The sequence below is a fragment of the Bidens hawaiensis genome, unplaced genomic scaffold (genome assembly GCF_021521415.1).
Source record: "Bidens hawaiensis isolate Kalapana, Puna unplaced genomic scaffold, B.hawaiensis_p1.1 tig00033545_1, whole genome shotgun sequence".
Classification (NCBI taxonomy): Eukaryota; Viridiplantae; Streptophyta; class Magnoliopsida; order Asterales; family Asteraceae; genus Bidens; species Bidens hawaiensis.
Window position 1 is genome coordinate 70,196 of NW_027495760.1, and position 14,722 is coordinate 84,917.

General features: G+C 36.3%; 2 protein-coding genes and 1 pseudogene across 2 annotated transcripts; 2 read left to right on the forward strand and 1 right to left on the reverse strand.

The window, feature by feature from the left end:
* The first annotated feature begins 443 nt into the window (after positions 1-443).
* On the forward strand, positions 444-1,521 carry LOC143585064 (F-box/kelch-repeat protein At3g06240-like; annotated as a pseudogene).
* A 1,124-nt stretch (positions 1,522-2,645) lies between these two features.
* On the forward strand, positions 2,646-3,918 carry LOC143585065 (F-box/kelch-repeat protein At3g06240-like). Its single transcript, XM_077066944.1, has 2 exons — positions 2,646-3,689; positions 3,790-3,918. The coding sequence occupies exons 1-2, from the start codon at positions 2,646-2,648 to the stop codon at positions 3,916-3,918; spliced, it is 1,173 nt and encodes a 390-aa protein (XP_076923059.1).
* A 141-nt stretch (positions 3,919-4,059) lies between these two features.
* LOC143585055 (protein HIGH CHLOROPHYLL FLUORESCENCE PHENOTYPE 173, chloroplastic-like) lies at positions 4,060-8,698 on the reverse strand. The gene is made up of 16 exons (XM_077066935.1): positions 8,620-8,698; positions 7,879-8,109; positions 7,632-7,790; positions 7,501-7,551; positions 7,279-7,413; positions 7,165-7,188; positions 6,977-7,088; positions 6,770-6,895; positions 6,654-6,703; positions 6,421-6,579; positions 5,912-6,007; positions 5,674-5,789; positions 5,467-5,590; positions 5,197-5,310; positions 4,681-4,761; positions 4,060-4,394 (listed from the first exon to the last, which is right to left on the reverse strand). The coding sequence occupies exons 1-16, from the start codon at positions 8,689-8,691 to the stop codon at positions 4,248-4,250; spliced, it is 1,797 nt and encodes a 598-aa protein (XP_076923050.1). The 5' UTR covers positions 8,692-8,698; the 3' UTR covers positions 4,060-4,247.
* Positions 8,699-14,722: the final 6,024 nt, after the last annotated feature.

Here is a 14,722-nt window from a genome sequence, read left to right on the forward strand (position 1 = left end):
TACGACCACAAAGGTTCTGGTGAACCTTTATAAGTTATTGTGTTAACTCATATATACTTAACAACCAGAGGCTGACTTAGTTACATTAGCTTAAGTGACCAACAAAGATCATTTTTTACGTACTCAACAGATCAAATTGATATGGTCTAACTGCAACGAAGATTTTGTGTTTCGGGTCAATCGTATTTTTGTGCGGTGTAGGGAATTAGTCAGCCACTCTTTTTGTTGATACGTTGGACTTGTTCTTTCTATATTTAAAAAGTGAAGGTAATACATTATACATGCAAGACTTTGACTTGAAAGATTCAAAGTACATACAACATTAATCTTGACAAGGGCAATTGGGAAGATGAGTTCTATATGAATCAATGATATTTATGTTTCTTGTTGGCCTCTCTTTTCACCATTGTTTTTTAGTTTATCTAATTAAGAAAATCAAAGCAATGTTTGTTTTTCCTCGCGATATTTTAATCGACATTCTTTCAAAATTACCTGCCAAGGCTCTAGGCCAGTTCAAATCAGTATCCAAATACTGGCTTTATTAGTTTCATTTGAAGATTTTATAATATTACATCATCGTTGTGCCCTATACGATACTAACATGAATCATTCCCGAGTGTTACTCAGGTCAAGTTATTCGTTGCACTCAAATCAACTATGAATCACCATCATGTTATGAAGGCATTGATGATGATGATGATAATTCAAGGGCCATTATCAGTTTAACCAATCCACGGATAAAAAGAATCATTTGTTGACAAGGAATCAGGTTCTTGCTATGGTTTGATTTTCTTTGTTTGTTTTGGTGATTGTATTCTTTTGTGAAATCCAACTACTGAAAAGACCCGATCAACACCATTATCCAATGGCACTCGGTTTTATGGGCTCGGGTATGATTTTTCCATCGATGATTACAAGATGGTTAGCGCGTCTAGAACCATTTCTAGTAATTCTATCAGTTGTCAAGTTTTCAATCTCAAGATTGGCTCGTGGAGGACGGTCCAAACCGCCCACATGAGCATCAATGACCCTGATATGATCGGGTCTTTTACGAACGATGCAATACATTGGATAGTTAGACATCGTCCACATGATGATGGTTTCAACAAACGTGAAGCGATTATTTCGTTCAACATAAAAGACGAGGTCTTTATGGATATAGTTTTACCAAATGGTGGTGAGAATGAGCAAAGTGGATTTCGATGTTTGGGAGATTTGAAAGGTTGTTTGTATGCGGTTTACGGTGGTGATGATGGTGTGGATATGGAAGTGTGGGTAATGAAGGAATATGGTGTTGAAAGCTCATGGAGTAAGGTGTTTAAATTGGACTAGATTAGATTTGGTTGTGATTATGGAATGACACCGGTGTGTTTTACACATGAAGATGATGTTGTGATTGACCTGGATTCATCGGTGAGATTCAATGTAAAAGATAACAATATTAAAAAATTTAAGAAATGTAGTACTCATTGGCATTTATGGGTAGTGTATATCGAAACTTTGGTGTCACCTTTTGGTTAGATAGACATTTGATTGTACTAGATCTTCATGGGTGGAAATTATTATTAAGTGGTGTTACATTTTTATGGTTTAACTTGTCCAAATCAATTAAAGTAAATGTAAACGAATTTCAAGTTGAAATGCTTGGTTTTATATGTATATGATGGTATAACATGTATATTTTGTATGTTATAAAGTAAGAATTTAACATCTAGAGTTTATATCAAAAAGAAATTTACTAATTTTCAAAATTTTCAAATATGTGTATGGTGATATTGATTTAGTTATGTACTTATGTATGCAATTTAAGTAATAAAGCTCCAACTAGTAGCGTTTAGAAAAAAGCTACAACCTTTTAGTATTTAAAATTTTACAATTTTGGTATTTGAATTTACATCACCTTTTGTTAATTTATAAAATAATTACATATTTAATCATTATTCAAAACCAACTATCCCTATGACCTTTTAAAAGGCTATAACTTTTTCACACGCAAATATATATATATTTTTTAAATTGCATCATAAAAACGAGCATTTTATTCTCTTTAATTTGAGTATCATATTGTTATACTTCTTTAACTTTAAAAAATTATCATACTATGTGATTACTGGTTAGGATCGGCAACAAGTCGAGTCAGGCAAGCCCGGGTCATCTGTAAGACCAAATTAGGGTCGGAACGAGTCGATGCAAAAAGGGCTAATTTAGTTCGGTTTGTGTTGGTACGGTTTTAAGTCGAAAGGGGTCAACTCAAAATAGATTTCGGATTATAACAATGCACCGCGAGAGCAACCAGCTAGTTTTATTAAAAGTTCTAACTACTCTGCCAAACACGCAAATATTTCTAAAAAAACTACAGCTAACAGCTACAACTACCGGACACCAGCTACCGCTACCAGCTAGTTTTACCAAACAAACCCATGTATAGTAATGGAACACATCTATTACTCTAGGTTTAACATCATAAACAATTACTTAGTAGAGAAAACAATATATATTATTCTCTTATATTTAACAGAATGAAGCGGCCTTGGGCTTATAACATACTGCATATATAGTTTCTACGTTACATAACTTAATTGCCGTTTAAATAAACTAACTCTCTTTCTTTCGATCGATCGATCTATTTGGTTTGCATCATTCGAATGGCAGAGCTTGCTTTTGACGTTTTAGAGGAGATACTGATACAATTGGATGTGAAAGATGTAATCCGATGCAAGAGCGTGTGTAAGTCATGGCAATCTTTAATATCCGGTCCTCGTTTTGTTAAAGCTCACTTGAACCATAATATTAAAAGTGACCGTGACAACCAACGACTTGGACATAGAAGGATCCATGCATATGTTGAAGTGAACTGGACTTATATTGTTGGTTCTTGTAATGGCCTCGTATGCATTTACCCTAAAGCCGGTGAGTTTCTAGTAACAAATCCTTCCACTAGACAACAGAGGATACTGCAAACACTGCCTTATATGTTAAAAGAAAAAGAAGATATGATAAGCCACATAGAATGTTGGGGTTTTGGTTATGATTCGTCTTCAGATGACTACAAGGTTGTAGCCGGGTTTAGGAAAGATCGTCATACAATTACAAAGCAAACAACTTTTTTTCATGTGTTGACATTGAAATCAAATACTTGGAAAGTTATTGGAGAATTGGAGTACCAGAATATGTATGTTCGTAAGGGTATCTTATGTGATGGTGTGCTTTACTGGTTCATTACTAAAGAAAATTATAGAGAGAAAATTATTATTTATTTGGATTTATCTACGGAGGAACTTAAAGAAATCCCCCAACCAGATGATGCTGATTATAACAACGGTCCTTTCTCGACACACCGACTCGGGCTTGTACAAGACTGTCTATGCATACATTCATGTCCTTTCCGTGAGTCTTACAATATATGGGTAATGAAAAACAACATGTGGGAACTGTATATTGATCGTCAGCAGAGCAAGTATGATGTTGCACACTGCTTGAGCAGAGTCGGTGATTCACAAAACAAGGGTGGCAAGTATGATCGACACCGCTTGAACATGGTACAGGGTGATTCACAAAAGAGGAGAGGTGATGTCTACGGATTCATTCGACATTATGATGAACTCCATGTGCCATGCAATGCGTGGGACTATATTCGTGATGCTATATTTGTCAAGAGCCTTGTATCTCCACATCACCATGTTGATGAGGTACCAAACAAGGTTCCATCTAAATGCCTCTTCTTTTAATACAAACACACACACACACACACAAATATATATTGTTCTAATCTTCTGTTTGTATATACAGGAAGATAATGATGGCATTGAAAGTGGTAACACAGCAAAGAGGAATCGGAACAGGAATAGGAATAGGAATAGGAGCAAGACGTCTCGTAAGCATAAAAAAGCTTCCGGTTGTTTACATAAATTTATTTGATTAACTACAGTATTAGGTGCTGCTGCTGCTGGTTATTCCTATTATATATTTATATTATGCAATACTAATAAACTGGATGGACATATGTTTTTATTTTTATTATCAAACAAGTTCAAACTCTTGGTACTAACAAGATCCAAGTTGAAGTTCGGAGTGCACGTTGACACGTATTTATCAAAATCATCACACATATTTATAAAACTTTATGATACAACACTCGATACCTTCACCCCTGTAAAGTAAAGTTTCAACGTAGCTATTCATTCGTATTTGGTGAATGCCCATAGAGATAAATACCATATCATATCATCTAATAATATCAGCATCTTTTAGACAGAAACAAATGTTTTCTCCAAGTATTCTTTCCCTGTAACGCCTTCTTTTAAAGTCTTGAAGTACTCATTGTAGTCTTTCTCAGGTGGAGGGTTTTCAGGATCCACTGTATATTGCTCGCTAAATGGAACCACACATTTCACCTGCAGCCAAAATATGGTGTTTAGACACATGAACACACAACATGTAATACCTTTTGACTTTTTGGTCAAAGGTAGCACATTTCGAATCCATATATGATATTGGTTAACTACGAACTAGCATAGAACGAAGGTGCCAAGTTAAATTGTTTAAAAACATTAGCAGTAGGAAAATTATTTAATCTTGAGATGTTGCAAGATTCAAGTGAATATTGGATTTGAAAAATGGCATGTTTGACTGTAAAAGTCAAATAGGGTGAGAACTAAAGATGATAAGGGGATATATAACCTCAAAGGTCTTGTCACACGCGTACGGGCTTTCAAGAGCAGCAACACAAATTTTAGCAACCTCTTCCCTCGATATTTTTCCCTGCATAATCGATAACCACATATACTCAAAAAACTACTTTCTTAATGCATCGGGTCTTTTAGAAATTTACACACACACACACACACAAAAAACTACTTTCTTAATGCATCGGGTCTTTTAGAAATTTACACACACACACACACATATGTGTGTGTGTGTTTGTGTGCATGAGCAAATTAATTTGCTTGTTTATTAGGTAATAAAGCATACACATGTGTAACTAAACGGTACAAAATTAATAAAAAAAAATATGACCAAATTATTTTGATGAGTTTTTATTTACTAATCTATGCACGTATGTGTAATAAGCACAAAATTTTTAAAATATAAATCATTGATAAAAATTTAATGATTTAGATTTCTTTTTTGTTCTAGCAATAAATTAGTATTCTGTAATGATATGCGTGTGTAAAGAGATGGTTCATAGAATAATACAGTTATATTGTCTCCTTGATCAAAAATAAGGTCTGCTCCTGCAGGTTCCTCTGTTAGAGCGCAAGGCCTAACTATCGTATACGGAATCCCGCTTTCCCTTATCAAATCCTCCCCCTGTTAAAAAATCGACCAACCATGCATGTTAATAATCACAGGTTATTTGTTCAATCCAAAATGTCTTGGTTTTAAAAAGCGTGCCTGAGAGACAATGCGCAATTTTAGTAAAACCAAGATATAAATGTGTGAATACTTAGCATAAATAAATCCTACCTTCAACTTATATGTTAGAATCGATCCGAGTTCTTTGTTCAATCTGACAGCAGGTGGTTGTTTACTGAGATCAAGTCCAGGTCTTTCAGGTCTGGTGACTCCAGCAGAACCCACGTGCACGAATCTGTGCAGTCATCAACCGCCCACCAATGGTTAATAACTAACTTTTTATCCAAACAAAATATTATAAAAATAATATTATTAAACCTTGGAAGGATGGGTTCTGCTATATATGCGCGGATGCTTGATACCGGAAGCTGAAACGGACCTTCTACAAATGTTGGATTCAGTTTCCCGTCATATTCGAATTTGCTGAACATTATCTGGAAAAGAATGAATGAGCAAAAACACAAAAGGAATATTTTTTAGCAAAGTAAGATTATATGGATACGGATCAAAAGAATCATTTGAGATGAAAAAAAAAAGCCATGTTATTGAAGCATGCCTGCAATGATATGATTTGACTTGGGTCAAAGGGCTGTGCATCTGCAACTGTTTTTGCCCGAAAGATTGGTCTCAACGAAGAAAATGGTAATCGTACCTACCATATTATAAATTTCCAATTAGTAATTCAGATTAGTTAACCAAAAATATATAAAAGTTCACTAGTTGGACAAAGTATTCATTCTCGGTGTCACATCTAACACATTTAATTAAATAAGTCGTGTTCAGTTTTTCCCGTGTAATTAAATGGGCAGTGTTTCGGTTGACATGTTTAACTTGTTTAATTAAGCATGTCGACCTGCCAACCCGCTTAATTAAACATGTCAACCCACCAACCCGTTTAATTATGGAAGTCGACCTATTTTACCCGTTTCTTACAACCCGTCAACCCATTGATGACCGGTTTACAACTTGATTACGACACATTTACAACCCACCAACCTGTTTGACCAATTTAGATAAATGTGTTAAACGGGTCGTGTTCAAGGTTCTAAGTTTGCTGTCACTTACTGATTGCCATTGGTCTTTGATGGTGTCAAAACCAACAGTATAACCCACAGTATCCCAATCACGGCTAGTTCGAACAATAAGCTTATAACGACGCCCATCTCCTTTAACGCGCAACTCCAAACCGTCATATGCAGACAGATTTTCCGCAACATCAAAGTTCTAGAAACAAAACACGATTTAAACTAACCAACCGCTTCATTTATTAACTCATTGTAAAATAATATGGGATATACCTTTGTCCTGATACTAGTAAAACCTCCATTGTTTGTAGTAGAAACAGTACCTACCATTTAAAAAAAAATGAAAATTTAAATTCGAGGTCACAAAAATTACAGGTTTTTTAACAAACCTGTAAAAAGGCCAGTCGGTCCACCGTTTTCACCACCATTTGGGACTATTCGGAACTGACTTTCACTAACTCCGCCCATCACAACGTCATCTAACGGGCCCCACGGCAGGTCTCGGGATGAACCATCTGAAAATAAGTAAAATCATTAATATTACTCACTTTGACTTTTAAGGTCAAAGTCAAACAACTGTTCTTATTAACAAATACCTTCAAATCCAAAGACTAATTTTCCACTTTTTAATCCAAGATTATCCTTTAAAGCCTTAATAAGATTTTGCATTCCAATATACTCCACCAGTTCCGGTGAATCACCTTTAATCTGCTTGCATTAATAAAAAAATATCAAATAAATATTAATTTCAAATATTTGTATTTCTATGCAACGAGTTCTTCACCTCGGGTTCAAAGAACTTGATACCCTGCAAGCAAAGCAACAATTTTTTTGTCATTAGTGTGTAACATTAACCTGTAAATATAAAAAAAACAAAGTCAACAAACTTGGAAAATACTTGACTGTATTTGGCCCGATCAGGAGTATCGCCTTCTTTTGGACCAACAATAACTGAAACCGCGTTTATCACCTTCTTTACTCCCTTAAAGTAATCAGGAAGTAGAGTGCTTGCTTTAGTGATATCTCCAACAACCTGAAAATTTTATAGAAAGTCAATGGGCGGTCAACGGGCTGCTGGCATGCCCCGAACGTTACAAAATATTTCAACTCAACTTCTTACCAAATCACCATCTGGGCCTAACATTTTTCTTGCTTTCTCTTCATTTCTGACCTGCGAAAACAAGATAAAACATTTATAACAATAAAAGAATAAACATGATTGATTTAAATAGAAATATATAAGAGACGTACGAGTACTCTAACGGGCAACCCTTTGTTTCGCAAGACATCCACTACTCGTCTGCCAACGCCCCCGGTGGCACCCACCACTAAAACTATTCCAGAAGCTTCCATAGACTTGTTGGGTTCGGGTTCAGAAGATGAAATATTTGCAATTAGGCCTTCAAAGATCTGTGAAGTGAAAGGAAACGAAAAACTTTGGTCAGAACTCGTTTTGACCCGCTCTGACCTGACCCGGCCCGTTTACTAAAAGTCCAACCTTCAGAGGTGATGGAGGTCCATTAAAGAAGAACAATGTCTTCACAAATCTGCCAAAGTCCCAACCTTGATTCCTAAATTCGGCCCGTTTGTACGTTCGCAGATTGTACGAATGTTGTTGACGTGTGACGGATTTAAGTTGGTCGTTTGCTTTAAGAAATGGGTTACAAAGTCCAGCTGGTGACACCCTACTTCTATAAGATCCTGTAGCACAAACGGAAGATGAAACCGTCTGCACAGCACCGTTTTTAGAACTTATTATAGCTCAGTGGCAAAAACAGTTGTAAATGTATGTAATAGCTTGATGGTTAATGAGACACTTATGGATAGTAATGGGTCATAACACAAAGGGTGTTAAACGGGTTGAACCGACACCAACCTAAAAAAATTATATGAACCCAAACATGACACGAGTATCCACAAGTTGAATATGTGCATACATAAAACACATATTAATAAAATTATAATAATAAACAGGTTAAACAAGTCAATCACAAGCCCCCAAAGGCCTAAACTCAACCCATTTAGCTAAACGGGTTTACGGGCTCGACCTGACTCGTTTCGTTTAAACTAAAACCTACAAATTTCGTGTTAGATCGTATCGTGTCAGGAATTGGAAATCTAGAAGTTACCAGAAAACACAAACACAGCAGTTAAAGTAATCACTAGATATGAATCATGAATGAAGTAATGAGGTTGAAGAAATCAGTGTCAAGAGGTTTTATGTTAACGGGTGGGTTACCTTGTAATTGACTAACTTGAAAGAACAGAATGTTGTGGTTCTTGTCGGAGGGCTGTAAGCACACCACTCCATTTTGTGTGAATATTGCAAGTTAAATTCACCGGAGATATATGAAAAAAATAATTAATTTTAAAGTATTTGAAAAATAAATGCAGCCACACGTTACCCGGGAATTTATCCTTAAGCATTTCTTGTTTGTAATATACTTTTATTTTTATTTTAAGTTCATTTTTAATTCCAAGCTAGTTTTGTCACTTTGTGCTCGTACATTCGTTGGTATGTGCGGTAAACCTCGTCTGTTGCGGTAGCAAGTTGATGACAACTTTTTCGGTGTCTGTTACGGTACCCTGGTCAGTTGCGGGCTTAAGTGTCACAGCGGCGAGCTGATGTGAATTTGATCGGTTCTATTTATGTTTGTTTCGATACTGAAATAGAAAAAATAGTTATCATATTTAAAGCAACAAAACATTAAATATCGGTGGCGTTGCAGCGGCGGCCACCGATATTTATCTATATGTATAAAATAGGATGTATAATTTATAATATGTATTTTAATAATTTTTTATTTTATTTTATATTAAAAACAAACATAGCCTTTAATTACTCGAATGCTCGTTGTGGTTGCATAAATTACACGTATGATCACCACGTTTCTAAAGTTACATATATGCTCCATAATACTTGGAAACGGGTAATTAGCATCCGTGCTTCCTAACATGAATGGCCGCTAAGTTTTCTAATTTACTGGATGTGAAATTAGTTAGTTATCCTTAGGGGATGTTTGGGATTACTTATTTTACATCCTTATAATTTTTTTTATAAGTTAATAAGTTACAATTTTACAACTTATTAACTTATCCCCTCACAATAACACATAATACCAAACACCTTTAACTTTTTTAAAAGTTAATAAGTCATGAGTTGCTTAAATAAGCAATCCAAACACCCTCTTAAAATGTAAAAAATATGTGTATTTTAGTTAATGACACGATTATCCCTCGATTGCAACGCATACTAGTAACACTTGTCACGAAGTTATCAAATCCAATCTTTCATGCGGCTCCTCTTTCTTTTTACTAAGCTCAACATTTATTAATGTCTATCATGGTTCAGAAAGACTTTGCTATGGAATCCAAAGATTACATAAGAAAATAACACGTACTTTGTGTCAACGGTTTTACAAGATGGTTTTGAGGTTCTTTTATAAAGGTGAATTTATTAGATATACCGTATAAATATGACTTAACACTACTCTATTTATGCAACTCATGTAACATTATAGAATGTTCATTCATGGAGTTTTTAGATATATTAATATCATTTAAAGTACATTTTCTTTTTAATGACAAATAAATAATATAAAACAACACCTAGAGGTTACAAAGTAGTAAGTTTAAATCCTTACATGTATATCAGTAATATAGTGATCTAGTGGTATGTGTTTTGTAACAATCCCAAAAATAGAGCTAATTTTTTTTTAAGAAAACATGTCATTAGATATCGAATGAGATGTTTGTCATGAATTAGTCAAAGCGAGCCGTATGTTGATGGGCTTGGCCAGAAACATTGATATAATAATTAATGGGCTCGACCCAATCGTTAATAACCTTTTATTTTAAAACATGGCTTGGTACCAGTTTGTCCTTGAGACTCTCAGGCCCCTAATGGCAGAGTGCGACAGATTGGTATCAGAGCCAAAGGTTTCAGCGAATTAGAATTCTTTAGAGATTTCTAGGCTTTAACCGAAATGCTTTAAGGATCCCTACTTGCGAAGACTAAGACTCTGACACTGCAAAGACCTTGACCAATTAGGTATATGAAAATATGTGGGTGCGATCAAAATAGCTCTAAGGGTTGGTTATTGGAATTGACTAGTTCTATGATTTGGCTTGTAGAACTTTAAGACATCATTTAGAGGATTAACAACTATGTGGTAACCTGATTGATTTTAAAGTGTGCACACATGAAAAACTATCGATATTCTCATGGGTACTTGTAAGACCTTTATGCACACGTGATCGGTATTATTGTATATAGGGCACACTAATTTGATTGGAGCGAGTTATGCTCGAGAGCATCTGTCAATGCCAGAAGGCTACTATATTGAATGAAGCGTGTTATGCTCGAGACTATTTGGGGACTTTGACCTCGTTTTTGTGTTAATCATTTATTTCTTGTACTTAGCCAAGAAGGTTACGTGATTTACCTTCATCACTATTCATAGAAAGCCATAGACTGAGTAATATAGAAGCCCATATTGCATTACTAGGAGTGCCACAAGAGCTTGCTTAGGGAAATACAAAAATATAACTATGAAAAAAAAATCATATAAAACACCTGATGGGAGTCTACATGTCGGTTGAAGCTTGTCTGCCTTTATTTCAACCACGCCATTCTAATTTGATCTTGAGTAAACAAGTAGGATGCTCGTTCGACTTGATGTCCAATGGTTTTCACTCATTAAGACAATAAAGTCCTCCAACGTCCAAGATATAACCATCATTACTAAACTGTTCTGTTCTCGAATAACAAAATTACTTCTCATTGAAGTCCTTTATTTTTTTATAAGCCAGGATGGCGATTCATATGCCGTTTGGTGGTTCTTCAACCATTGGTTGACGTCAGTATGTATCTGGCCTTGTGGTGAATTCCTAATCCTAAACATCCTAGTCAACTACTAATAATTTGGCATCTTCTTAGATTTGGTACCGTCTGGAAGTCGGGTATATTAAGTTAACAAAGTTGTAAACTATAAAACGAGAAAAATACTTGTTACTCTCAACTAAATAACCTACTTTGAATTTCGAGGACAAAATTTCTATAAGTTGGGAAGACTGTAACAATCCCAAAAATAGAGCTAAATTTTTTTTAAAAAAAACATGTCATTAGATATCGAATGAGATGTTTGTCAAATAGTCGAAGCGAGCCGTATGTTGATGGGCTTGGCCAGAAACATTGATATAATAATTAATGGGCTCGACCCAATCATTAATAACCTTTTATTTTAAAACATGGCTTGGTACCAATTTGTCCTTGAAACTCCCAGACGCAGAGTGCGACATGTTTGCTCTCCATGAATATGTTAGTGGATTCAACTTATAACTTATTGTAAATATAAGTTGGTGAAATTTTATGTCTTAACAGGAAAATTTACTCATACAAATAAAAACCTAAGGCAATTGGTCTTATGTCATAATGGCAAGAGGGTGATGGTTAAGGCTTAGAATCTTTAAGGTCTTATGTTTAAAATTTGACTTAATTGAGTGTTTTTTCAAAGTGGTGAATATTCTCCTTGTTAGTATTCCTGAGTGAATCGAGCCTGAAGTGTCAAAATCAATATGGATGACTGATATCCCGTTTTAGTACGCCTTACTCGGGTATTAAAAGTAGGTCTATTTAAGAAAAATCTAAGTACATGAATCCAGAAATTTCCTTGAAAGTTTTAACACATATCCAATGCATTCCAACAATTTCAATGCCCTTGGTCAAGATTTATTTGGAGAGTTCTAGGCTTAATTAGTGGGGTTTTGGTCTTTCACGAGCAACCTAGAATTTTCTGGATTTCAAACACAATAATTCCTTGTTGTTGGCAATATTGGAGATCTGAGTGACCTTGAATCTTAAACATCTGATTATGAACATTGTCTCCATTGTTCCCACGACCTCCATTATTCCCGCCCATCTTGGTTGTCACGTTTACCACATGACACCCTCAACACCACCATGAGATCATCTAGTGTATATCATTACTCCCATAATAACATTATTGACTGCCCACCAACAAATTGAAAACTAAGAGAAGCCAAGATGGCTCAATCATTTCAAGGCTTGTTAATTACTAAGATCATGTAGATTGAAGAAAATGAAAATAATAAACTTCATATTTACATATTCAAGAAAAATGTAAACTCATCTAAATCACTACAAGTCTACAACTATATTAACAATTAATTGAAAGAATTTTGATCCAAAAAGAAGAAACAAACAAACATGGTTATCTAACAATTGAAGCAACAGTATGAGCCCACAACTTTAGATTATCTTTCATGTCAATCTCATCTTTGACAACAGGAATCTCCCACTTCACCATTTGTGAATAAGCTTTCTTATCCTCTTTCTTCTTTATTAACTTTCTATCCAAATCCTCCCATGCTTCTGAAAGATAAGGCCTCCGTTCATTATAATAATCATCATCAACATCATCATCATCATCATCTTGATCTCTTAATACTCTCTCTTCTCCTAATCCTTGAAGGCCATGAATGATCTCAACCAAGCTTGAATCTTTAGAATCTTGTTCAGAAAACACAAATCCCATGTCCATGAACCCTTTTAGCTCCTCAAACTCAAGGTCTGATAAGCTCTTGCTCATCCCATGTCTTCTCTTCTTCTTCTTATGTTTTCTTTCCATTTCATGATCATCATTAATCTTTGCTGCTTCTTGTTGTATAACTTCTTCAACTACTTGTTCTTGTTCTTGCTTTTGTGTTGTGAAATCTAGTTTCCCATAAGGAATGGTTTTGAGGACTGAGTTGGGAGAGAAGAAGGAATTAAAACCATAGTTAAAACTGCTTCCAATATCCTCACTTTGTGATCTTACAAGTATTGATCTCAAGCTTGAGAATCTAGGCTCTAATATATCCGTTGTTTTCGCATACGAAACACTCGGTTTTCTCTTCAAGATTTCATAACTAAACCAGTAGGAATCAAAGAGGCTTATCACATATTCTGGATCCATGAACACCAATTATTTTTTGGAATGCTTAAGAAGAAAGATAATATGCTGGCAATATGTGAGAATTTCATCATGGTGGGGTTTATATATACCACTGAAGAAACACTAATCGACCCCGGGCAAGTTACGGATAATTTGGGGGTTAAATAGATGTTTCCCACGAGGGGTTAGATCCGGCAAAGATGGTTCTTCTGATAACCTGCAAAACAGACACCGTGAGCTCGTCACTGAGAAGGGGGGGGGGTTCCTCCTTGTGACCACCCTCCGGCGTGAGAATCAGACTAGATTGATCTTGAATATAAGTGTATATTAAGAGATTGCTAGAGCAGATATCAGGTATAATATGTAAGATACGAGATAGTATATGATAAGATGAGATGATCATACCATTTGGGGTTTTTATAGCCGAAGGTAGGTTTCCAAGAAGGTATAGCCGGCTGAATAGTATTCCTGTTCTACCAACTGTGGCCTACGCACGTGCCATGCTGGTAGTTGGTGGGTAGGCAGCGGCTGACAGTGACCAGGCCTGCTGTGTACTATTCCTTTTCCACCAACTACAGGCTATGCACGTGGTATGACAGGAGTTGGTGAGTAGGTAGCGGCTAATAGTGATATACAGTACAAGAGCATGCTGCTCGCCATACTGTTGTCAATGAGCTGTCGTATATTTGGTCAGATCTTTTGCCCATACCTCGTCAGGTACAGTACAAAAGATCTTTCAGTATCGTACGGACTGGCTCATTTGGGCGGGAGGATTCCCCCTCCCGCCTTTGTGCGGGATTGTTCCCGGCTTGCTCATTCCTTCTTCAGGTGACTACTGAATTATTATGAGTGTTAAGCCTTGTGCGTGTAGCCTTGCTGCGCGGGTAGCCTTCTCTGATGGCTGGTATCCGTAACTGCGGGAACAGGCGGAGTACTTGGAAACCATTGGGAGGCGTTTCCTGCGGGAACAGCTAGCGTACTGCGCGTAAGGACGTCACGTCTCTGAGCATAGTGGGTCCTGCCGATCCAGTTGGTTTCTGCGCAGACGTCTCTCTTTGAGGTGAGTCTTGCGAGTTTGGTCTTTGCGCAGACGTCCCTCTTTGAGGTGAGTCTTGCGGGTCCAACTGCGCAGACGTCTCTCTTTGAGGCGAGTCTTACGGGTCCAACTGGGCTCTGCTGGGACCTACCTCTTCAAGTCCCCCCAGTCCAATGTTCTTCTCATGAATGTTTAATAAAGTGAGGTGAACTTTTGGACTTAAGCAAAGGGTTTTTGAAAAGGTTTTAGTTTTAAGGTTTTCCATGGGGATTTTTCCCGCGGAAGTCCTAATGTCACTTGCAGAAATTCCCGACTTTCCTGCTTGATCTTTGGGTATGATGCGGGTAGGT

Bases quoted from the DNA above. Each gene is read 5' to 3' on its own strand.
- LOC143585055 (XM_077066935.1), bottom strand. From the start codon at position 8,691: ATGGAGTGGTGTGCTTACAGCCCTCCGACAAGAACCACAACATTCTGT. The intron at 7,089-7,164 runs GTGAAGAACTCG...TAATGCAAGCAG, and splicing joins TCAAGTTCTTTGAACCCGAG to ATTAAAGGTGATTCACCGGA. The intron at 4,395-4,680 runs GTTATATATCCC...TTTTGGCTGCAG, and splicing joins CGTGTGACAAGACCTTTGAG to GTGAAATGTGTGGTTCCATT.
- LOC143585065 (XM_077066944.1), top strand. From the start codon at position 2,646: ATGGCAGAGCTTGCTTTTGACGTTTTAGAGGAGATACTGATACAATTG. The intron at 3,690-3,789 runs GTACCAAACAAG...TTGTATATACAG, and splicing joins CACATCACCATGTTGATGAG to GAAGATAATGATGGCATTGA.